This window comes from Oxyura jamaicensis, chromosome 7 (assembly GCF_011077185.1).
Source record: "Oxyura jamaicensis isolate SHBP4307 breed ruddy duck chromosome 7, BPBGC_Ojam_1.0, whole genome shotgun sequence".
Taxonomy (NCBI): Eukaryota; Metazoa; Chordata; class Aves; order Anseriformes; family Anatidae; genus Oxyura; species Oxyura jamaicensis.
In genome coordinates, this window is record NC_048899.1 from 13,623,202 (window position 1) to 13,642,967 (window position 19,766).

General features: G+C 39.5%; 1 protein-coding gene across 1 annotated transcript in view; it reads left to right on the forward strand.

The window, feature by feature from the left end:
- ITPRID2 (ITPR interacting domain containing 2) overlaps window positions 1–16,646 on the forward strand; it is a 41,591-nt gene extending 24,945 nt beyond the window's left edge. The window contains exons 12-19 of the mRNA XM_035331031.1: window positions 1,208–2,458; window positions 4,901–4,981; window positions 5,361–5,488; window positions 6,412–6,562; window positions 7,659–7,724; window positions 8,456–8,866; window positions 14,857–14,981; window positions 15,392–16,646. Coding sequence (XP_035186922.1) covers window positions 1,208–2,458; window positions 4,901–4,981; window positions 5,361–5,488; window positions 6,412–6,562; window positions 7,659–7,724; window positions 8,456–8,866; window positions 14,857–14,967 — 2,199 coding nt within the window. The 3' untranslated portion in view covers window positions 14,968–14,981; window positions 15,392–16,646. The remainder of the gene's footprint in view (window positions 1–1,207; window positions 2,459–4,900; window positions 4,982–5,360; window positions 5,489–6,411; window positions 6,563–7,658; window positions 7,725–8,455; window positions 8,867–14,856; window positions 14,982–15,391) is intronic.
- Window positions 16,647–19,766: the final 3,120 nt, after the last annotated feature.

The following is a 19,766-nucleotide window of genomic DNA, read 5'->3' on the forward strand; positions in this document are numbered from 1 at the left end:
AATTAGAGAGACGGATACACATGCTTGTAGCACACTTAATTTCACCTAGACATTACAGCCTTTTGTTCTTGTCATACCTTTGACTTGAACAGTATCTGAACCTGTACAGTCTTTAATACTATTTTGTGGCTGTGTCGGTGAGTGCAATGCTAAGCACATACTTACAATGATGACTTTTGTGACTGAAATTCTCTTTTAGATGGTTGGAGACGGAAGTATTGTGCAATATACACCATAAATATTCTCTCTAGAAGGAACTAATAGTATCCTAACAGCAGAGAGAACTGCAGAAGTCAGAGATAGTAAAGCTTCTCTAAATTTCTAGTTTGTGTGTCAACTATGGTAAATTTCCAAGACTATACTTTTAACCACATATCTTATGAAAATGTTGTGCCCACATCTAAATATACCTGTCAATCAGACTGGCCTGAGGAATATGCTTTGCAATCCATAGACCTTTCCTGTCATTTTTGTTCCTGTTAAATTAACAGCTGCCATATACCAATGCTCTGATCAAGTTTATAGGGAAGTGCATCCTTCTGCAATAAGGAATTTAAAATGTAGTTTATAATAAGAAGGAAAAGATGCATTAGGAAAAAAGAATGGAGAATAGGGTAAAAGTGCTGCATTGTCTTCAATGGAGATGAGCAGCCTAATATTTGATTCCAGGAATCAAACAATTCTGTGACTTAAAACAGGCTGTGTATATAGGCAGACTGTTTTTTCCCATTCTTGGTGTGGGAGAATCCATGATTGTCCTCACTTCTGTGTGCATTCCCTGATACAACCCTTGGTTTCAGTGCTGAGTGTGAACCTTTATATATGGGACATGCCACAGTACCTTCACCCTAATATCCCTTTGTCATTGCTACCTAAAATACTAGAATTTTACTGCTGCCACTTCTGTTCTTCTGGTAATAAAGAGTTTATTGTCAAATCAAGAAAATGTGTGAATAGTTTGCCTTTTTTGTTTCCCTTTCCCGAAACCATCTCTCTTTGGTGCCATACTTCAGTATGCTTCTAACCTATCTGATACTATGGTTTCTTTGTTCTCTTTCACTGTTTCTCCTGCATGTGAAAATCATTTTGAATTACTCTACCATAATGCCTAATGGATATGGACTTAGACTGTCAGCCTGACTTCCTGAGAAGGCAGTAGATGAGTCTCCAGTATGTTCACCTATTTGCTGGTTTGAATCTTTCCTAGGTTCAGGAGTCTTTGCAAGGCATGGGGAGCAGTGCTGACAGCTGTGACAGTGAGACAACCGTGACATCGCATAGTGAGGAACAGAAGACACCAATAGCCAAGGAACTGCCCTGTTTCAATAAGTTTGAGGAGGAGGAAGAAGATGAAGAGGAAGAAGAGGAGGATGATGAAGATGAAGAGGATGATATCTCTCAAGTAGAGAAAGGAAAGTTAGAGGCACATTCTGAAAACAGAAGGAGAGATGATAAAAAAATCCATGACTATGAAACTGAACAAAATGGAGGAGAAAGAAAGTCATCTTATGTGTCAAAGACAGTTGCAGGAGAGGTCAGTTCTAAAGAGGAACATGTTTCCAGTGAGCAAAAGGAATTGGAGCTGCTGGAGGAAGGCAGTGATGAAAGTGATGTTGACAAAGACAATGTATTTGAATTTCCTCAGTATCAAACACACCATATCCTCAAGTCACTGGAGTCTCTGGAAGGTGGCAGCTCCTCCCCGTCATCTGTGGACAGGGTTCATGTTGCTTTGCAAAGGGCCCAGATGAGGATCATCACCACATCTGATTCCAGGGCTGGACGTGCTTTCCTGAAGTCAAAAGATCTCCTGAGGAAGCAGAGACAATGGTTTGCTGAATCGGGCTATCCTCTAAGGCGGTCTCAGTCTCTCCCAACTGCATTACTGAATCCAGTAAAAGTGGTGTCCTCTGTGAACGTCCAGTTAGCTCCCGGAAAAGAGACTCTCTGTGGTCCTCCTTCTTTCACTTACAAGTATACACGTGTGGAGGAAGATGAGAAACTGACGTCTGAGGATGACAAACAGGAGGGTAAGGCAGCTGCCAGCCAGCCTGTGTGCAAATCTACGCTGTTCATTGCACCTTCGTCCTCCAAAAAAGAAGTTCCCCAGGCTGGGCCCCGCAGGCTGTCTGAGGAGCCCAGTCCCACCAGGGGACAGAGCTGCCCACTGCACACGCCAGCACACATGTCCCATTCAACATGCTCCCTCCACTCCCTTCCCACCGAGTGGCAGGACAGACCACTCTGTGAGCACGTGAGGACGCTGAGCACCCACAGTGTCCCGAGCATCTCCGGTTCTTCCTTCAGCTCCTTGCTTTCCCCCTTCGGCTGTCCCTTCTCTCCAAGGCACTCTGGATATCCTCATCGACCTCATGCTATCAATCCGCCTTCCACCGTGGAGATGCAATTGCGCCGAGTCCTACACGACATCCGAAACTCCCTGCAGAACCTCTCACAGGTAAGAGGAAGAAAAATTTTCCCCGGGCAAAGGGACTTCTTAGTTTATCCTTATAAAACCAAAATGTTAGCCTGAATATTCTTTTGTGTAGTGTGGGAGATCAGGAAAAAAAGGACATTTTGTGGAAGTTTGCTTCTTCTTTCAAGGGCTTCTGTTTAACATGTCAAATGATCATCTCTCCAGTGCTCCGCTATTTTTGCATTGATTTTTTTCTTGTTACAGTTGATTCTTGGGTGGGGGAGAGGAGCAATGTATGCTTCATCAGATATTAGTTTAAGTTGATAGTCATTAGCTTTAGATTTGAAAATACATATTGCCTTTACTGATACTTTAATCTGTCTCTTTTCTGTGAATGATTTTTTTTTTTCATTGCAAGTCCTGTGGTACAGTGATACATTATTATTTCATTAATAATGTCAGTGATGATTGTTTGTTCCATGCATATGTCTGTGCTGTTTCTTGCCAACCTTCTGGATGTTCAGCTCTGGGTGTTCATCTACTCAACATGAAGTCATCAGCCTTTTATAAAGAATCAGTATTGTCACAATGTGTGAAATTCTGGCCATCTCACCTGTCAGAGAAGTGCTTTAAAATGAAGCACGTATTTTTTTTACTGGTTTCTGTGACACCTTCTGCTCTTTCCCTCCTGATTACCAACTGTTTCCTCTCCACCACCTCTGTACTGCTATTCTCTGAGTTCATGATCCAACTTAGGAATCTGCAAGCTGCTGCAGGTGGGTATATAGGCAGAGCACTTGCAGACCCTGCTTGTTGATATATGAATACATGAAGGATGTGCTGTGGTAGAGCTTCAGTGACTTCAGTGGGTTTTATCTAAGAACAAACATCTGCTTCTCTGCTCCCTACTGGAGGTGGTGGGCTGTGGTGTTCTTTTTTAGATCCCTTTTCTTCTGTTTATTTTGCCACTTGTCAAAAACCTGAGGCTATTCCAGCCTGACTTTGGTTATATCAGCTGCCCCTGCTTCATGGAGTGAGCTTTGGTATTGTGACACAGCACAGCAGTGGAAAGCTTCAGGCAAAGGGGTTTTAAATCAGCCATTGCTCAAGGTGTGCCTGAGAGTGAGCATTTGCAGAATTTGACCTTCTTTGTAAAATTCCCTTGTGTGAATGAACTGCAGCCTTGCTGTGTGTCAGGGTACAGTGTTACTACTAATACCATGCTAACTAAAGCTGCTGGAGAAGAAACCTCTGTATTACACCCAGAATTCATGTTCACGCTGATTCTAATAATAATAATAATCAAAACCAACATCAGTTTCAGAGGGGATAATAACATCTCCTAGCCCACTCGTCCTGCTTCCAGAGTAATTTGTCTAGACTAGTTCCATTTTGGAGAGTTTGGTCCTTCTCACTACAGAGATTTTTATGAAAAGCTATTGTTTCCAATACATACTTTCCTTGTGCTGCTTTTCTCTGCAGACAAGATTGAGTTTGGCACACAGTATACTTGTCTACTATAGAAAATGTTGAGATGTTTCAAATATATGGTTCTGTTATTAGGAAGGAAAAAAGAGGAGTAGATTAAATTCCCAACAGAACAGGGAACAGAGAAAACTGGGAGAGGAAAAACAAAACATCCATCTCCTTGATGTGATCATGTTTGAGCAAAGCTCCTCTGGGTAAATGGACATGCTTCAAATTTTCCATGGCATGTCAATAGTCCTTTGAATTCTTTCAAAATTATATTGGACAAGCTGTCTATTTTAGCGTTTGAAAAGGTAAATGTTTTTGCTGTTTCCAGTGTTCTTTGCTGTGCCGTGTCTCTACATGTAACAGCCCCTGAATTTTAACTGGTTGCTGCAGACGTTGAAGCAACATGTAAACAGAAATTATTCAACAATTTTGTTTTCATGAGAGATCATTGGCATGCAGGGATCTTTGAATGTAGGCAATATGGTGAGATTAAAAAACAAGAACAAAATCAGCGCGCACACACACGCAGAACTGAGGCGAAATCCCACAACAAATGTGACTGTGATCACGATTTGAAAATGAGACACTTTAATTTACTCAGTTCTGTTTTCTGTGTTGTTCTCTTTGTCTTTAGCTAAGACAATTGCAACTACTGAGTTTTCACTAATCTACACTAGGCATTGGCTGGACCCATGTCTGGTGCAGAAAACTTAGCTTTTATCCTTACTTAATGTGTTAGACAGGAATATTTTTTTATTATTTTTTTTTCAACTTCAACACATTTACATTACAGAGATTTGGTGCACATGATTCAGTTAGGAGCTGGTGCTTCCATTTTGCAAAATTTCCTTTTCCTGTTACAATATTTATTTTGGTGGTGGAAATAACAGTGCCAGAAGGACTGTGTTTTAACATTGGCTGCTTTTGGAGAATCTGGCCTTTTGAGAAGATGAGTTCATAAATGGGATTGTTGACATTCCTCTTTCAAATTGTTCATTTCTTCCCTAGTACCCAGTGATGAGGGGTCAGGATCCTTCAGCTGCCACCGGTTACACTACTCAGAGATCATCTATTCTACCTCTCTATGAAGTAAGTGCCCCTGTTCACACAATGATACTTAGTCAAAATAAAACAAAAAGAAACATCCAATAAGTGCCACAGACTGTGCTATGCATGGTCTCTGTCACTCCAAAGTGATAACATGACTCTATCCTAAGTGTCAAAAAGGAATTAATCTAAATACATGGAAGTAATTTAATGTGTTTGTATGGTACAACTGAAAATGTTGTTTTCTTGAATTATTGCTAGCTCATGACATGCAATATCTGTAGTATTCTGAAGTTGCTGAGCCTTTGCTTGACTCAAAGAGCACACCTAGTCAAATGCAGTTATAGGACCCAGACTTATTTTATTTGATTATTTTTTTCACCTTTTTTTTTTTTCTTTCCTCTTTATTTATTTATTTTAGAACACTTTCCAGGAGCTACAAGTTGTAAGGCGAAATCTAAATTTATTTAGAACCCAAATGATGGATTTGGAATTGGCTATGTTACGTCAACAGACAACAGTTTATCAGCACATGACAGAAGAGGAAAGGTAAAATGATTTGGTTTTTAAAAGAGAGAAAGCACTTTGGCACTTCAAGAAATGAGCTGCTGCCTGTGAAATCAGAGCAAAAAAATCTTACTAGTTTCAAACCCTATGAACAGGGTTTGAGATGAATTGTGGCCAAAATAGTTATTTACTCTCATCTGTATATATCTTCATTCTAGAGGGTCTTTTTTCTGCCTTTTTTTTTTTTTTTTCTAATCCTTATTTCTCATTAATTGATGATTTTTTTTCTCCTTTCTGGAAAATGGTTTTACAGCTGTGGATTTTAAGGACTTTATCATAGGATATTGGAGGGGAAAAATCTTAAAGATTTTTAGTTCAGATTCCGCCCCCCCCACCCCCCCATCTGTATAAATTTAAATAAAAAATAAAAATTGAAATTGTAGTATTCAGATGCTACAATTCCAACTCACAGTAGCCACTCAACAAGTCACAGATGGCATTCATTATTCTGGCTCTGTGTGTTTGCTCACCATGAGTTGCAGGAACCGCTGATGCGGAACAATTTTTGAAATTGCTGATTTATTTACTTTATTTGAATTAACTCTTCACTAACTCACTTTAAAAGTAAATATGTTTTAAATCAGTTGGCTTACTTTGACAGTGGTGTCTTGGTCATAATGCAGTTGCTACTATAAAGCTAAAAACTGTGATACTCCCTGTTGCCTAGCTTTCTGCATGGAGTGACATATTTTCCCAAAGCTCCCTTCCTAGGAGTGTAGGAAGACCTTAGTTCCTTTTCAGGCTTTCAGCTAATTTTCAGTGAAAGAGAAGTTTTCTGTGTTCCACCTTGAAATCCCTTGCACGAAGTCCTTTGCTCATGGGATTATCATGCTCAATTCCCCCTTTGCGATGTGCAGCTGAGTGCAGTGAATGCCTCTGTTCTTTTTGTAATGGATTTTGTATAGATATGAAGCTGATCAGCTGCAGAGCTTGAGAAAGTCTGTCCGCATGGAGCTTCAGGAGTTAGAGATGCAGTTAGAGGAACGTCTACTTGCTTTGGAAGACCAGCTGAGAAGTCTGCACATGTCTTCCCCTTACAGACATCAAACACATGTAGTAAGTATTACTTTTTCAACAGTGTTATATGTTTTCTCAGTGTAATGTGCATCAGTTTAATGTTAATAAACCATTACTTTTAAAACTTACAAAGGAATGACAGTTGGGGAATCTGATGACAATGTTTCTATTCTCATTTTATTGTTTTCAGTCTGCATCTTAGGGAAAAGATGTGGAATCAGAGGGTCTTTCTTGCTATTAATGCATGTCAAGACATATTTTGGGGTTTTTCAGTTCTTTCTTTTTTTTCTTCTTCATGACCCTGGGATTTTTGAGTTTTGGTAGGTAGTGCTCGTGTCTGAAATCATTGTGGGGTGATTATCTTTCTGGAATTTCTCTGTACTGATTTCCTTACTTGTGAAAGGAGGGTAGAGAGACAAGGCACTGTGTTTCTCTCCCACGAAACAGCATATGGTTCCCTCCGTTTCTCCATGGAACAAAAAAAATGAAAATCCAGTTGTCATCTTCAGGTTTCTTTTTCCACTTCTTTTTGTAGCTCCTTCAGATGAACACGTGACTCCCTGACAAACACAGGGAGAAGCTCTGCTTGCACAGACACTCTCCCCGAAGCTCAAGAGCAGTGGGGGAAAGGATACTGGCATCTGTTTATTGGTGGTGTGCCTATATTCTTTCTCTTCTTTTTTGCTCAGCAGAAGACTGTTCTTCTATTTCCTGCTGCAACTCTGTCATCAGCCAAACAAAAGAAGCACAGACAGAAAGTGTGATATGTTCTTCATGGGTTTCATTCCTCTTTCTTAGCAGTCCTCTTCTACAGAAGCAGCACTGGCCACATCTTCCGCTTTAGTATTTTGTCATGGGAAAAAAATTGAAACCCAAGAAGAGGAAAATATGGTATTACTGTGATCCCAAGCCAAGCTTGCATTCTTTGAAACATATAAATATCTTTTCTTTTTTTGTAAATCCTTTTATAGAAGAGGGCTAGCTTTAAAAATGACTGAAATAAACTTTCTCCAACCAGCTTTGCTTCCTGGTTCCAAGTTTCTGCTTTTACCGAAAGTTGTCTGAGACACAGTGTGTTTATATATTAGATTCTGGCAGCTCTAAAAAAAATCCTCAACTTATCTTAATTTTTCAGGGTATGTATGGTAGCAGAAGTGCTGACAATCTATCATGTCCTTCTCCACTGAATGTCATTGAACCAGTAAGTAGCATGCTGTATGTTTTGCTAAAAACAAACAAACAAATAAATAAATAAATAACAGGAAGGAATTTATTAAAAAAAAAAATAAAAATCACAGGAGATTCATTTGACACACAGTCCTGGAAACAGTTTACTCACCTGAGTAGTTCTGTTGAAAATAGTTGCATTTTCCCTTAAGCAAAGTTAACCATAGGTGTAAGCACCTGTGAAGTCTTGTTTACTTTTAAGAGGAATATGCAGAAGTGAGATGTTGTTGCATTTATTGATTAATGACGGTGAGTTTTCCAGGGAAAATTATTTCTTATTTTTCTACGAAGATTATGCTAGGAGTCCAGAGTAAGCTCCTGAACCACCGAAGTAGTAGTAGTTCAAAGACTGCAGGAAAAAAAAAAAAAGGAACAAACTTGAATTGTTTTAGCAAAGAAAAATAAAATCAAGCTTTTACGTGTACCTCTGTCAATGGCTCTGGCAGGGTGCATCCGTATTGCAAAAGTCAGTGGCTTGGGGAACTGCCACAATTCTTATTTTCGTTGGCTTTCAAAAGAACCCGTTCCTTTTTATGGTCTTCTTTGTCGCAGTCATAAAGGCAAAGCATATATTTATTTTATAGCCGTATTTGTTACATGGAGGGAATGAGTAAGTGATTGAATAAATAACAAGAAAGCATGGCTGTGTCTGTATTTGACTTTTTTATATGCTTATTCAGGCCTGTTTCTTTTCTAAATCCTTAGGTCTCGGAACTTATGCGAGAGCAGTCCTTTCTGAAGTCTGAACTGGGTTTGGGACTGGGAGATCTTGGACTGGAAACTCTACCAGCAGAGGGTACAGAGTCCGTATTCTCCCATGGAAACTCTGATTCCTCCTCAGTGTGCTCCACTGCAAGTAGAAAAGCTGGTGTTGGATCTTCTGAGCTAACGGGAAAGTCTAAGAGTCAAAGCAAGAAGTTGTACCGAGCCTCTGTTGCCTTAACACCAGCACCCCCAGTGAGAGCAGGCACTGGACAGCAGGTGGAAAGCTCTGAGGAGCTTGCAGACTCCAAGCTGGAGGTGGAGCAGAAACTCGAAAAAGTCCCTCGAATGCCTTCAGTTGATGAAATCCACAAAAGTGTGGAGCAGGAAGAGCTGCAACAAGTTATACGAGAGGTGAGGAGAAAGGGGTTGAGATCTAAGATGTTCAAACAGTGTTTACTGAAAATTAAAGCCAAACTACATGTAACTCTTTGCCACAGGGGTTTTTTATTCCCTCAAGCCAAGGCTCCTTACTACCACTGTCCAATTTCTAAAGACTCACAGTGTGTCATGAGATGTCCAAGCCACTTTTTTTTTTTCTCAAGCAAAGCAGTGGCTGTTTTTTCAGTGACTATGGTTAGCACACAAATTAATAGCTAGTTTCTACTACAAGTCTAGGTGAGAAAGAATTTACTATCTCTACTTCTTGATTATGCAGCAGTATTTCAGGTTCCCAAGTGAAAATTTCTCTGTTATGTTTGCTTGCTAAAATGCCAGTTTGGATTTCATTTGATTGATGAAACACTGCATCTAAAACAACTCTGTAGTAAATGTTAAAATGTTAAAAATACTTGCCCGTCCCTGTACCCCAAACCACTAACAACTTGAGGAGTGTAAGTAAAGCAAGCTGAAGTCAGATGAGAACTCATTTCAGACGTCAAGACTGATGTTGGACCAGTGTTATTGGACCACTTTGATTGGCAGTCAATGAAAGTGAAGGGTGCTTGGGTATTTCTCCTGTGGGCCAGGTTAAAAAACAGGACTAAAATTACATGATTACTTTGTTGTAATGCTGAGGTACATGATTACCAGGTTGTAATGCTGAGGTACCACCCAGGTCTGCTTGGTTTCAGGCAGTGAATAACTGGAACCAGCTTTATCTTTAAAACAGATGAGAGGCAGACTTATCCTGCAATAAAACAGGAGTTGTGATTCCAGAGGGATCTCTTGCCACTCCTTCAGCCCCTTTCTTCCAGTGCAGAAAAAGGCAGAACGTACTGGACTATAAAGTATCCTTTTACTCATTGTGTGACCACAAGACTGCTGTGTCTGTCTCTGCGAGTGGAGATGTTCTCTTGGCTGACTCACAGTGGGCTTTGCTATGTGTAGGCACTTAACACTTGCACAGTGAGATCTGTGAAGCAGAAGAGCATTACTAAGGAGTGTTCTGATTGAAGATAATAGCTGGAAGCATATGAAGATATTTACTTTGCTTAGCTTTGGGTAACTCCATATATAACCAGAGCTGAGACTGCCAAGAATGATGCTTAGCTACAAGCATTAACAATCAGAAAAGTGCCGGTGTTAAAATAGGATACTGTTTGGCAGTGAGGCGAGGTGGATGCCAACTTTCAGTAAGTGCCCTCATGATGCTGAATAACACCTTGCCCCGTCGGTAGCCCCATTAGAGTCAGCGGGATGAGTTATGGACAGTGGCATTACTGCAGTCAGCTCATGGTGATGTACTACTGGACCTGCAACCTCATCATTACTGTACTCAGCATTTGGAACTGAACACCTTCTGGCCATCACTGATACTTACAGTGGAGCCTGTGACACTACAGTTTTAAATTTCTACTTTGAATGCAAATGAATGAACATGGCAGGGTGGTAATCGTTTATGTTCTAAATGTCTTCCCATCACCCTGCCTCCCTCCTGCTGCTATCTTCTGTGTGCTAGAGTCGGAAGAAGTCTTGGGAAAAAGGCCTTGTTTTAGGAGATGTCATAAAATATTCCTGGAGTTCCCAAATTCTCTCTTTCTGGTCCATTTGCTTTCTTTTCATCCATTTTTAAAGAGATTCCTTGCCTAATGTTCAGAGAATATTTGCACATGTACTTATCTACATGCACTTTACTGCTGATTCTGAGCTGAAGCCAAAATGTTTCTTTTGTATTGTGTCCAGCACTTCTATAGAAACCTGTGTTTCACAGGTCATGGTGGGATACTGCTAAAGGAGAAAAAGAGAGGAAGGAGAGAGCTGTAATTCAAATGTATTGTAAGAACAACGGAGACAATAGAGGGAGCTGGAGTCAGAACACAGAGTTATTTCAGTCAATATTTTCTCTGAGGTTATCCTATGTGAAGGTTCCTTTTTAACTTTATTAATTGATAACAAAAAAATAAAATGTGTACTCTTTGCATAGAAGTAGTTCTTTGGGTTGTGTGGCACTAGGGACTTAGTAATGCTAAAAGCATCTGTGCTGAACTGAGAGATTAGTATTCAGATATGAGTAGTCAGCAAATAGCTGAGCTTGACTCACTTTGTAAATGTTTGAGCACACAGCGAGATTGTCCGTCAGTTTGACTGCGTTGGCAGCCTGTTTTGGATCATCTCTGATTCAGAACATGAGAAGTTTTGCATTGGTTCATAGCACATGTTAGTTTTTGCAGAGCCAGAATGTACTATTAAATATTGGTCAGGAAAAACTCTTGTATTTCATTGGAGCTAAAACATAGCACAAAATGAAATGTGTCTTCTTTAAGTAGCCCTATTGTTAGCAAAGGAATTCAATTTTTGTTGTCAAAAGAAAGAAGTCTATTAGTATGCATTCTTGATATATGCACTCACAAATGTTAAGCTATTGCTTATTCCTCCCATTCTCTGTAGCTGCATGACCTCATGTTGGGGAAAGAGAAGTCAGGCAGTGTTGCAGAATTTGCCTGGGTGGGTTGTAATGTATGTGAGCTTTGACCTGCAGCTATGTGCTGGCATTAAAAGTAAAAACAACCCCTCGGTGTTAACTTTTAGCATTAATGGACTAACTCCCACAGAAAAGCATTTAACAATGTGAAATGTTAAATGCCGAACAGTGGCCTCCTTGTTTTGTTGAAAATACAGCCTGATCTCCACTGGAGGATCACATGAGGTACTTACTACTTGACATGTAGGTCACAGCGTGGCTAGGAGTATCACCAGGCCACCTCACTCTGCTGTTCTGCAGTTCAGAAGATGGGATAGTATGAAAAGCTTTCTGATTAAGAATAATGTGTTTTTTGTTGTTGTTGTTTTTGTTGTTGTTTGTTTGTATGTTTTGCTAACAGTCCTCCATCATAGATGACATTTTAAAGTGGTCCTTTTAAAAAAAAAGTACAATTTTCCAGTCAACAGGTTTGAGGAGGTTGTGATAGATTTTTAAGGATAGATAGATGGTTGGATAGAGAATCTTTTCCATTTCCATTCAAAGCCATGTTAGCTCAGCATTGACCAACATTTTCATGTCTGTTGGTTGTTCGTCATTCCCTTGGGCAGGCCACTTAGTTCCTCATTTTATAAGCATGCAAACTCATCAGTGCTGCCGTGAAGAAGTGGCACAAGAAGAAGACTGACTGGAAGATAATTCTTTTAATTCTAGAAAACATACCTCAGATCAGAAATAAGAGGACAGTGAAAAGCCTTATTCCTGTTTTCCATCAAGACCTGCAGAAGGGCTACCTCCAGAATTGCCAGTGAGGCACATTTCACTGTCAAGGAGTTCATTATATAGCAGCAACATAAGGTTGTGGTAATGGCAGTTCTTTACAGGGAGAAAGATTACTGGTTTACTGTAGTAAAATTATGTATGAATGTGGAACTGTTTTTGATGTAATATTAAATATTAGTGTTGTATTAATGTAGTATTAGTATCATAACTGAGTGGGTTCTCTCCTCTTTCAAATATTCAATTTTTCATTCAGCTGCTAAAAGTATGGGTGGAGTGCTCATTGGCTGCCTTCTGTCCTTCCTACAGAGGAAGCCTTGGCATAGCGCTGTGCCCTGTGCAGAGTAAATGGAAGGTGCGCCTTGCCCTAAATTGCTTGTGATGAAAAAGACAAATATTGGCAAATGTCATGACAGGCACATGGGACTGAGTCAGTGCAGGAATCGATACCGCGCTCACCACGCAGGAATGACCTCGATGGGTCTCAAAAGGAGTGAGGAAGTAGTGGCAGTGAAAAGCAGCAGCAGAGGGTGGCCTTGTTGTGTTCTGAGCAGAAAGGTGAGAGGCAGAAGGCTCAAGTGAATTACCAAGGTCGAGTGAGAAGCTGTTGGAAGAGCTGAGAACAGAGCAAGGAGCTGCTTTCCTCCCAGTCTCTGCCTCATCACAAGACTGTCATACTAGACCATTTAATTGCTAATTTGGGAAGCTTTTATTAGCTTACTTTGGAAAGCGATGTTTATTTTTGTCTATCCTGAGAGGAGGGCACAGAGTGCCTGCTTTGTAGTGTCCTCGGAGACCCAGCCCTTGTGATGCTGAGAATAGCAGTGGAGAGAGGTGAGCAGAGCTCTGCTACAGCAGGGACCTGCTGGATAGCCAGGCTGCTGTGTGGTGTGGGCTCTCACAAAACTCACGCTTCCTGCTGCATCTGTCAAGTCTGCATAGTGTCTTTCCATATGCCAGAGTTTCTAAATCCAGGAGGCACTTACTGAATTGACAGTGGTCCTAAAGCTTTGTACATATGCATGTGTGCATCAGCATAGATATTCACAGGACTTTTGGCAGTCAGTAAAACGGGTCCTGTTGAGCACTAGCTTTTCTTTTGTCCATTAAACAGCAAGCAATGCAGCTGAAAACCTGTTTCTAAGTAATATTGTAGTCCGTGAATTTCTGCTTGATGCAAAGTAGTAATGAAACAAGGAACTTTGCCACTAATGGTTTAGGGATTGAATTGCTTGCCAATGAGGACAAGGGATAAATAACCCGTTGCGAATTCTGCTGCCACCCTTCTGACGTTGTTGCTTAATCCTTTTGACGCACCAGGAAAAGGGGAGACTTACAAGAATAATTGCAAGATGTTCACAGGGATGAAAAGAGGGCTATGCAAACATGGCAAGGCCTTTAGGAAGGCTAAATCTGAGTAAATATTAATCCCGTGGTATTGGTGGGGCATCAGAACATGAAGAGATTTTTTATTGGCGAAACCAGGGTAAGAAATAAGGGCTTTTTTTCTGGCATTCAGTCTCATATTCGTTACAGCTACCCGGGCACTTGAAAGCTATTTCTGATATGATGCTGAAAGATATTTTCTTTAGTCTACTGAATGCTATTTTCTTTAGTCTAAGATCAGTTTTTCATGTCAGGAAATTATTTGCCCCTTATTGTAAGGAAAAGAAAACGACGCTGCTTAGCTGGGCTAATCAGTGCTAACATGACTGACCATGGTTGCCATGCTGTTTCTCACCTGCCTACATTCTTCAACTGTCATTGTCCTCACCTGTCCCTGTAACCACATCTCACTTGTTACTGGTTCCTGCAGTGAAGACTGTCCAAAAATGAATTGGTGCCCAAGATTTCTTTTACTTGTGAACAGCCCATGGTATTTTTCTCTGTTGTGTCCTCTTTCTCCTTTTCATCACAATATGCTATCATAGAACTGGTTTTTACCTTATTTCCTCTTTCTTTTCTTTTACTGTAGGTGCCAATGCTCTGTTCCTTCTTTGTTCTGGCCTCACTCACAGTTAGGTGCCTACTAGTCATAATTCCAATTTTTAACTATAAACTATATTTCCTATAATTAAACTTAATGGATAGTTTTTTGTCACAATAGTGTGAAAAGCGGTCTTTGCTGGCACAGATAATATCCTGTTGATCAACAGGTGATGTGAGGAACTGTTGAAGTTCTCTGTTTGTCTTTGCTGATGAGAGTATGACTAGGATTAGCCTCCTCTTGATTTATATGAAGACAGCAGCTCATCTTGGACCTTTTGTACTGCATAATGTGTCTGTGAAGTAGATCCTGCCCTCCTTTTCAAGATATAACTAATGTTAAAAAAACGTGCATTTGGGGTGCTTTTGATGTGTATATCCTGAAATGCTATTTTCAGAACTTTGCATAGTTGAAATATATTTTTTCTTACCATAAAACCAGCAATCCTGAGTAGAAAATGCAGATATACTTACCATCTGGAAAAATAAAACTACTTTGCTTTGCATTTATATGATTAGTAAGAACTTTAAAATTACTTACAGTTATTTTTTCCAAGGGAAACTCTCTTACATTTATCTATTTGCATTCTTTAAAAGTTGATTTTTTGGCTGTATGCTTTCATATGTTGATAATGTCAAGCATGTCTGCAATAACACTTAGTTTTATTCATTGGTTGTATAACTTACTGACCTTAAAAATTCCTCTAATCCCTTTCAGATCAAGGAATCTATTGTTGGTGAAATAAGGCGAGAAATAGTAAGTGGATTGTTAGCAGCCGTATCACCCCAAAGCAGATCTGCAGCTGCAAAACAAGATGCACAGCCCTGAAATGGGTACTACAGGTAAACTTTGTGAATCTGCCAGAACCATTCAGTAGCTCACTGAAAGTATTTTTTTAATCATATGAAATACCATCGTTAACTTAAATCTTGCTTGTTTTCCCCCTGAAATACAAGTGATCAGAACTGAAGTTCATTAAACACAGAGGACATTGATATCCTGGACAGCTTTGGAAAATCAGCTGTTTTATAGTTTGGCCCATCCTACTGTCAGTTTTCATGTAGTGGTCCTTGATTTTTTTATTTGTTTCTTTAGTGTCTTCCATGGTGACTTCACGTACGAATGCATAATGCATGATTTCCTTAGTGTGCCTGCATTAGACACGAATGTTATCAAAATACATGCTTAAACACAGAACGCAGACTTCCAAAAATCTAATTTAGCTATTTTCTTGCTTTCCCTTTTCTGCAAGGTTGGATGTAGTCCGAAATGCTGTGGAATTCTGCTTTGGGTGGCATACACTGGCAAGTGTCAAGTTGTTTTTGCTTCAGGAGACGTTAAAGCTGCTGAGATAGGCTACTGTATTCGACGCTTGGTTCTATGATGTGTGCCTTTCCTTGAGTTCCTATCTAAAGACTTAGACACTTTAACTAGTTTATTACTTTCCATAAAGCATCAACAAAACTGTGGCTCTCTGAAAGGTTTTGTATTTATTTGTATGTCCCTGTTGTAAATTTTTTTGTAGCTAATTTCTTTTAGTGATGCATCATGAAACTTGAAAATTTGCAGACTTAACCAATTTATAAATAACACGCTCACGTTCAGCCTTTTTTAAAAAAAATAAAAAGAAAAAAAAAAGGAAGAAAAAAAAACACACAAAAAACACTGACCTCTATGAGGTATTTATTGTGCAATAACTGATCCACTTTGAGAGCTTGAAACAACCAATAATTGTTTCCACTGCTGTTACTTAGTGCCACTTCAAACGAAGGAAAATATCCTGTTGAAAAAAATTGCTGTTAATTCTTGGGGCGGTTACTATTAGCAGAGTGGTTGAATGACATGAGGTTACTTAAAACTACTTAAAGTTCTGACACTGAAAGCCTTATCTTTGTGTAGAAGACAACTTTTAACTAATTTTATTTGCTTCCTTACTGTTTGTTTGCCCATCCCTCTGTAGAAAAGTGCCTTATTTAAGCACTGTTTTTGTCTTTGTGTTGACTGCTCTCAGTCATTCCAAGAAAAGGTCTCTTCTGATTTATATTAACAAAATGCAATAAAAGTACTGATATTCTGAAAGTAATTAGGATGTGCAACTTGGAATGGATGAATTACCTTGCTTGTATTATGGGGAAAATGGAAAAAAAATAAAATAAAATGTTTTCCTTCCCTATACTTCACTGATTCTATTTTCAGTTAGACTAGTGAACATGCATTTGTTCCAGTGGAGAAAATTGGAAGTCATTGGAGGTTTTATGTGGTCAAATAGACACTTAGTGGATATGTAATATCCCATTTTGCTGTGCTTGGAATTTCTTTACTCCTTTGCCATTTCCAGCAACTAAAACTCTTTACTGTGTCAAGGTCTTTAATCAAAAATAGTTTCAAAAGTAACAATATTAGAAGAAAAAGTTTATAAGAATTTTATTGTGTTAGGAAGACACACAAGGGCTGATTTCTTTAAAAAAGTGTATATTAAACCAATAAAATATTTATTTTGCCTATAATCTGTGTCAGTGTTTTTCTACACTTCCCTGTGTATGTTTTACTCTTAAGCAAAATAAGTTATGTAGATTTGGGCCCATAGCACACAGAATGCAGAATGGCAGGAAAGCTTGGGACTTGGGTTTCAGAATGCTTTCAGATGTTCAGTGTATCCAGTTTGCTTTGGAAATGTGAGATACAAATTTGAGAGAAAAATTGGCACTTAAAAGTAAACTCTTAAGGTTGTTGGCTCCTCTTGCAGCTCTCAAGAATTTGGTTGGGCTCAACCTCTCCTCAGAATTTGTCCCTGTGAGTAGAGCCAGAGCTTTCTTGAAAACCTCATCTTGCATGCTTAGAAGCTGAAATATAAACTCCAACATCACTTATGCATGGAAATTTCTATGAGGTTGCAAGCTGCAGTAGGTTTCTCCTTTCCTTTGCAGCTTGCATGAGTACGTAGTTCCACTCCAAAATGTCACCCAGAGAACACCCAGCCAGACCTGAGTGCTACAACCTCCGGTTGTGAATGCGCAAAGCCAAAGCTTACCCAAATAACTGGAGCAGCAGATGCTCCCCTTGTCTCCCAGCCAGATTAATTAGCACACCCTGCCCTTAATGTAAATCCTGTGCCCGTGTGCTACCCAAAGTGGTGTTCCAAGAAAGGTGACAACTATGGCTCTGATGGAGCGATGGAGGATAACACCCCGGAGCTGGCGGCCGTCAAACAGGGGCTGCCAGCAGCATCCTCCGTGGGTGCGGCAGCCTGGCCACACTCTGCCTTGGAGAGAAAAGTCACTCGTATACAAGGTCCCAGAGTATCTGGGGCTCGTTAGCTTGGAGCTTATAAGAATATTTGATCTCAGCAACTTAGAGTCTAATGTTTAATATATCCTGAGAAGTGAGAGAGAGAGAATGCCAATTTTTCATTCAGTTGATGGAAGGCAGATTTGCGAGCTTCTGGCATAATTTAAAGTAAAGGCACTTCAAGACAGTATTTCTAAAAGCTATACTGAAATTAATGAACGTACAAGCACCTAATTTTCTGTAATCCTAATAACAGGATTCTGCCACTCTTAACGGCACCTTCAACTAATATTTTCTGAGTGGCATTTATGTAGGTATAGGAATGCTTATAAACACTTGTTTAAAAGAAAGAAATTGTAGTGCCCTGTAGTCACATAAATTAACCTGAACTGATACCAACCTCTATTGACATTTCTGTTTGTGTTTTAGGAACAGCTGTCATTAGTATTGGACACATGCTGAACCTGGGTGGCTTGCCCTTTAGTAATGTCAATTCAGCTGTAATAATTTTCTGAGCAAGGATGGTTTTTCTTTAGATTAAAGACTGAAACTGCTACTTTCCCTACAAATTAGTGTTGTCTTTTTTTTTTTCTGCCAGCCTGCAATTTGATATGAACTCTATTGCAGATTGAAACAGCTGTACCAGCAGCTGATAAATACTGATCAATCAAATTTGCTATGAATAAAGCCAGCAGTAATACCAGAGAAACTTGGGATGCTTTTCTGAGGTTTACTGTGATAGTGATCTTGGTGACTGCCAATTGGTTGCAGGACTATAAAGCAAGGGCTATATTTTGGAAAATATAAAAGCTGTTTTCTACGGTTACAGGACAACTCCATCCTTACTGGTAGCATAGCAATAGACTAATCTTTAGCCTGCTGCAAAGCAGCAAGTGCCTATTGTGCTGTTCAGTTTGAAGCAGAGGTTTGGCAGTCTAGTTTTTGGAGAAATTGTGCTTTTTTTTTTTCTTTCTTTCCTTTTTTTTTTTTTTTTAAATGAGTGAAAGTCTGTTTTGAGTCCCCACCATTGCAGTGAGAAACTACAAAAATGACCTCTGCTGAAATAAGGTGGTGACATCTCAGCATTCAGCAGCTGTAGAAAATAGCTGGAAATGCAAGCCTAGCCCCATGAACCATGTGGGATAGCGCTGCAATAGCTGTGAGGTGCTGCTGCCACTTGGCCACAGCACTGTGTGAGAGACCTGAGAAGGAAAGGACTGAGGATGACTACCGGCCCAGCTACGTGTCTGGGGACAAGTATGTAAGAAGATTGTGTCTTCTGCTTTCTCTGGAAAGGTGTGGTGTGCAAGCCCTCAGCAGACAGCTTTTATAAGGCAAGCAACGTCCAGGAATATGCTTCAAGCCACACACTTCCTAAGGACTGGTTTGCTCTGATTGAGGTCCCTTTTAAGGTGAGAATTCAAAAACTCATTAACGCATTCCAACCACTGATCTTCACAAGTATTACTCTACTGAGTCTCACGAGGCAGTGTTTATACTGCCTTTGGATTTTGTGTACTGCTGAGAAAATGGCTTCCACTTAAACTATAGTGTAGATAAAAACATAATTGTTCATTTATATCACAGATGAATCAGTTTCAATGAAATTGGCCAAAAGAAGACACTGATTATACAGAGAGGTAACAGGAGCCCAAATTGGAAACTAGAGTAATTCAAGCCATGACTATCTGTGTAGAACAACATTGTGCCTGAAGTACTGGAAATTCTCTCTTTTGGAGGAATTTCTTCAATAGGGAACAAAACCAGAACTCTGAAACTTGGCTGATGATGCAAAATAGAGTAACTCCTGGTTAGATGGCTCCAGGCCAGTATAATGCTTTACTCTGAATTAACATGACAATGTCAAAACAATATATGATTTGATTTCCAGGAAAAACAAGAAACGCATTGCATTGCCTTGGCATGATGCAAATTTACTTTGGTATTTTATATATTAATTTAGATGTGATAATAATCCTTTATAATCATGCCATATAATAAAAATGATCGATATCATTACAATCAAAATGTAACAATAAGAGCAATTACTTTTAAAACAAAAACAAAAACAAAAACAAAAGAATATTATCATTCCAAATAACTTGTGTATCATTCAGTTCTGCATAGACGCTTGCTGAGTGATGGAGAGCATTATATACAGAAACATCTTTTTGTATTATTGTTTTATTTTTTAACAGGGTAAAAGGGGTAAGCCTGGATGGTTAAGTAATTAAATTATAGCAATGAGAAGGCAGCATGACAGAAAGAAGGAAAGAAGGAAGGAAGGAAGGAAGGAAGGAAGGAAGGAAGGAAGGAAAGGAAGGAAGGAAGGAAGGAAG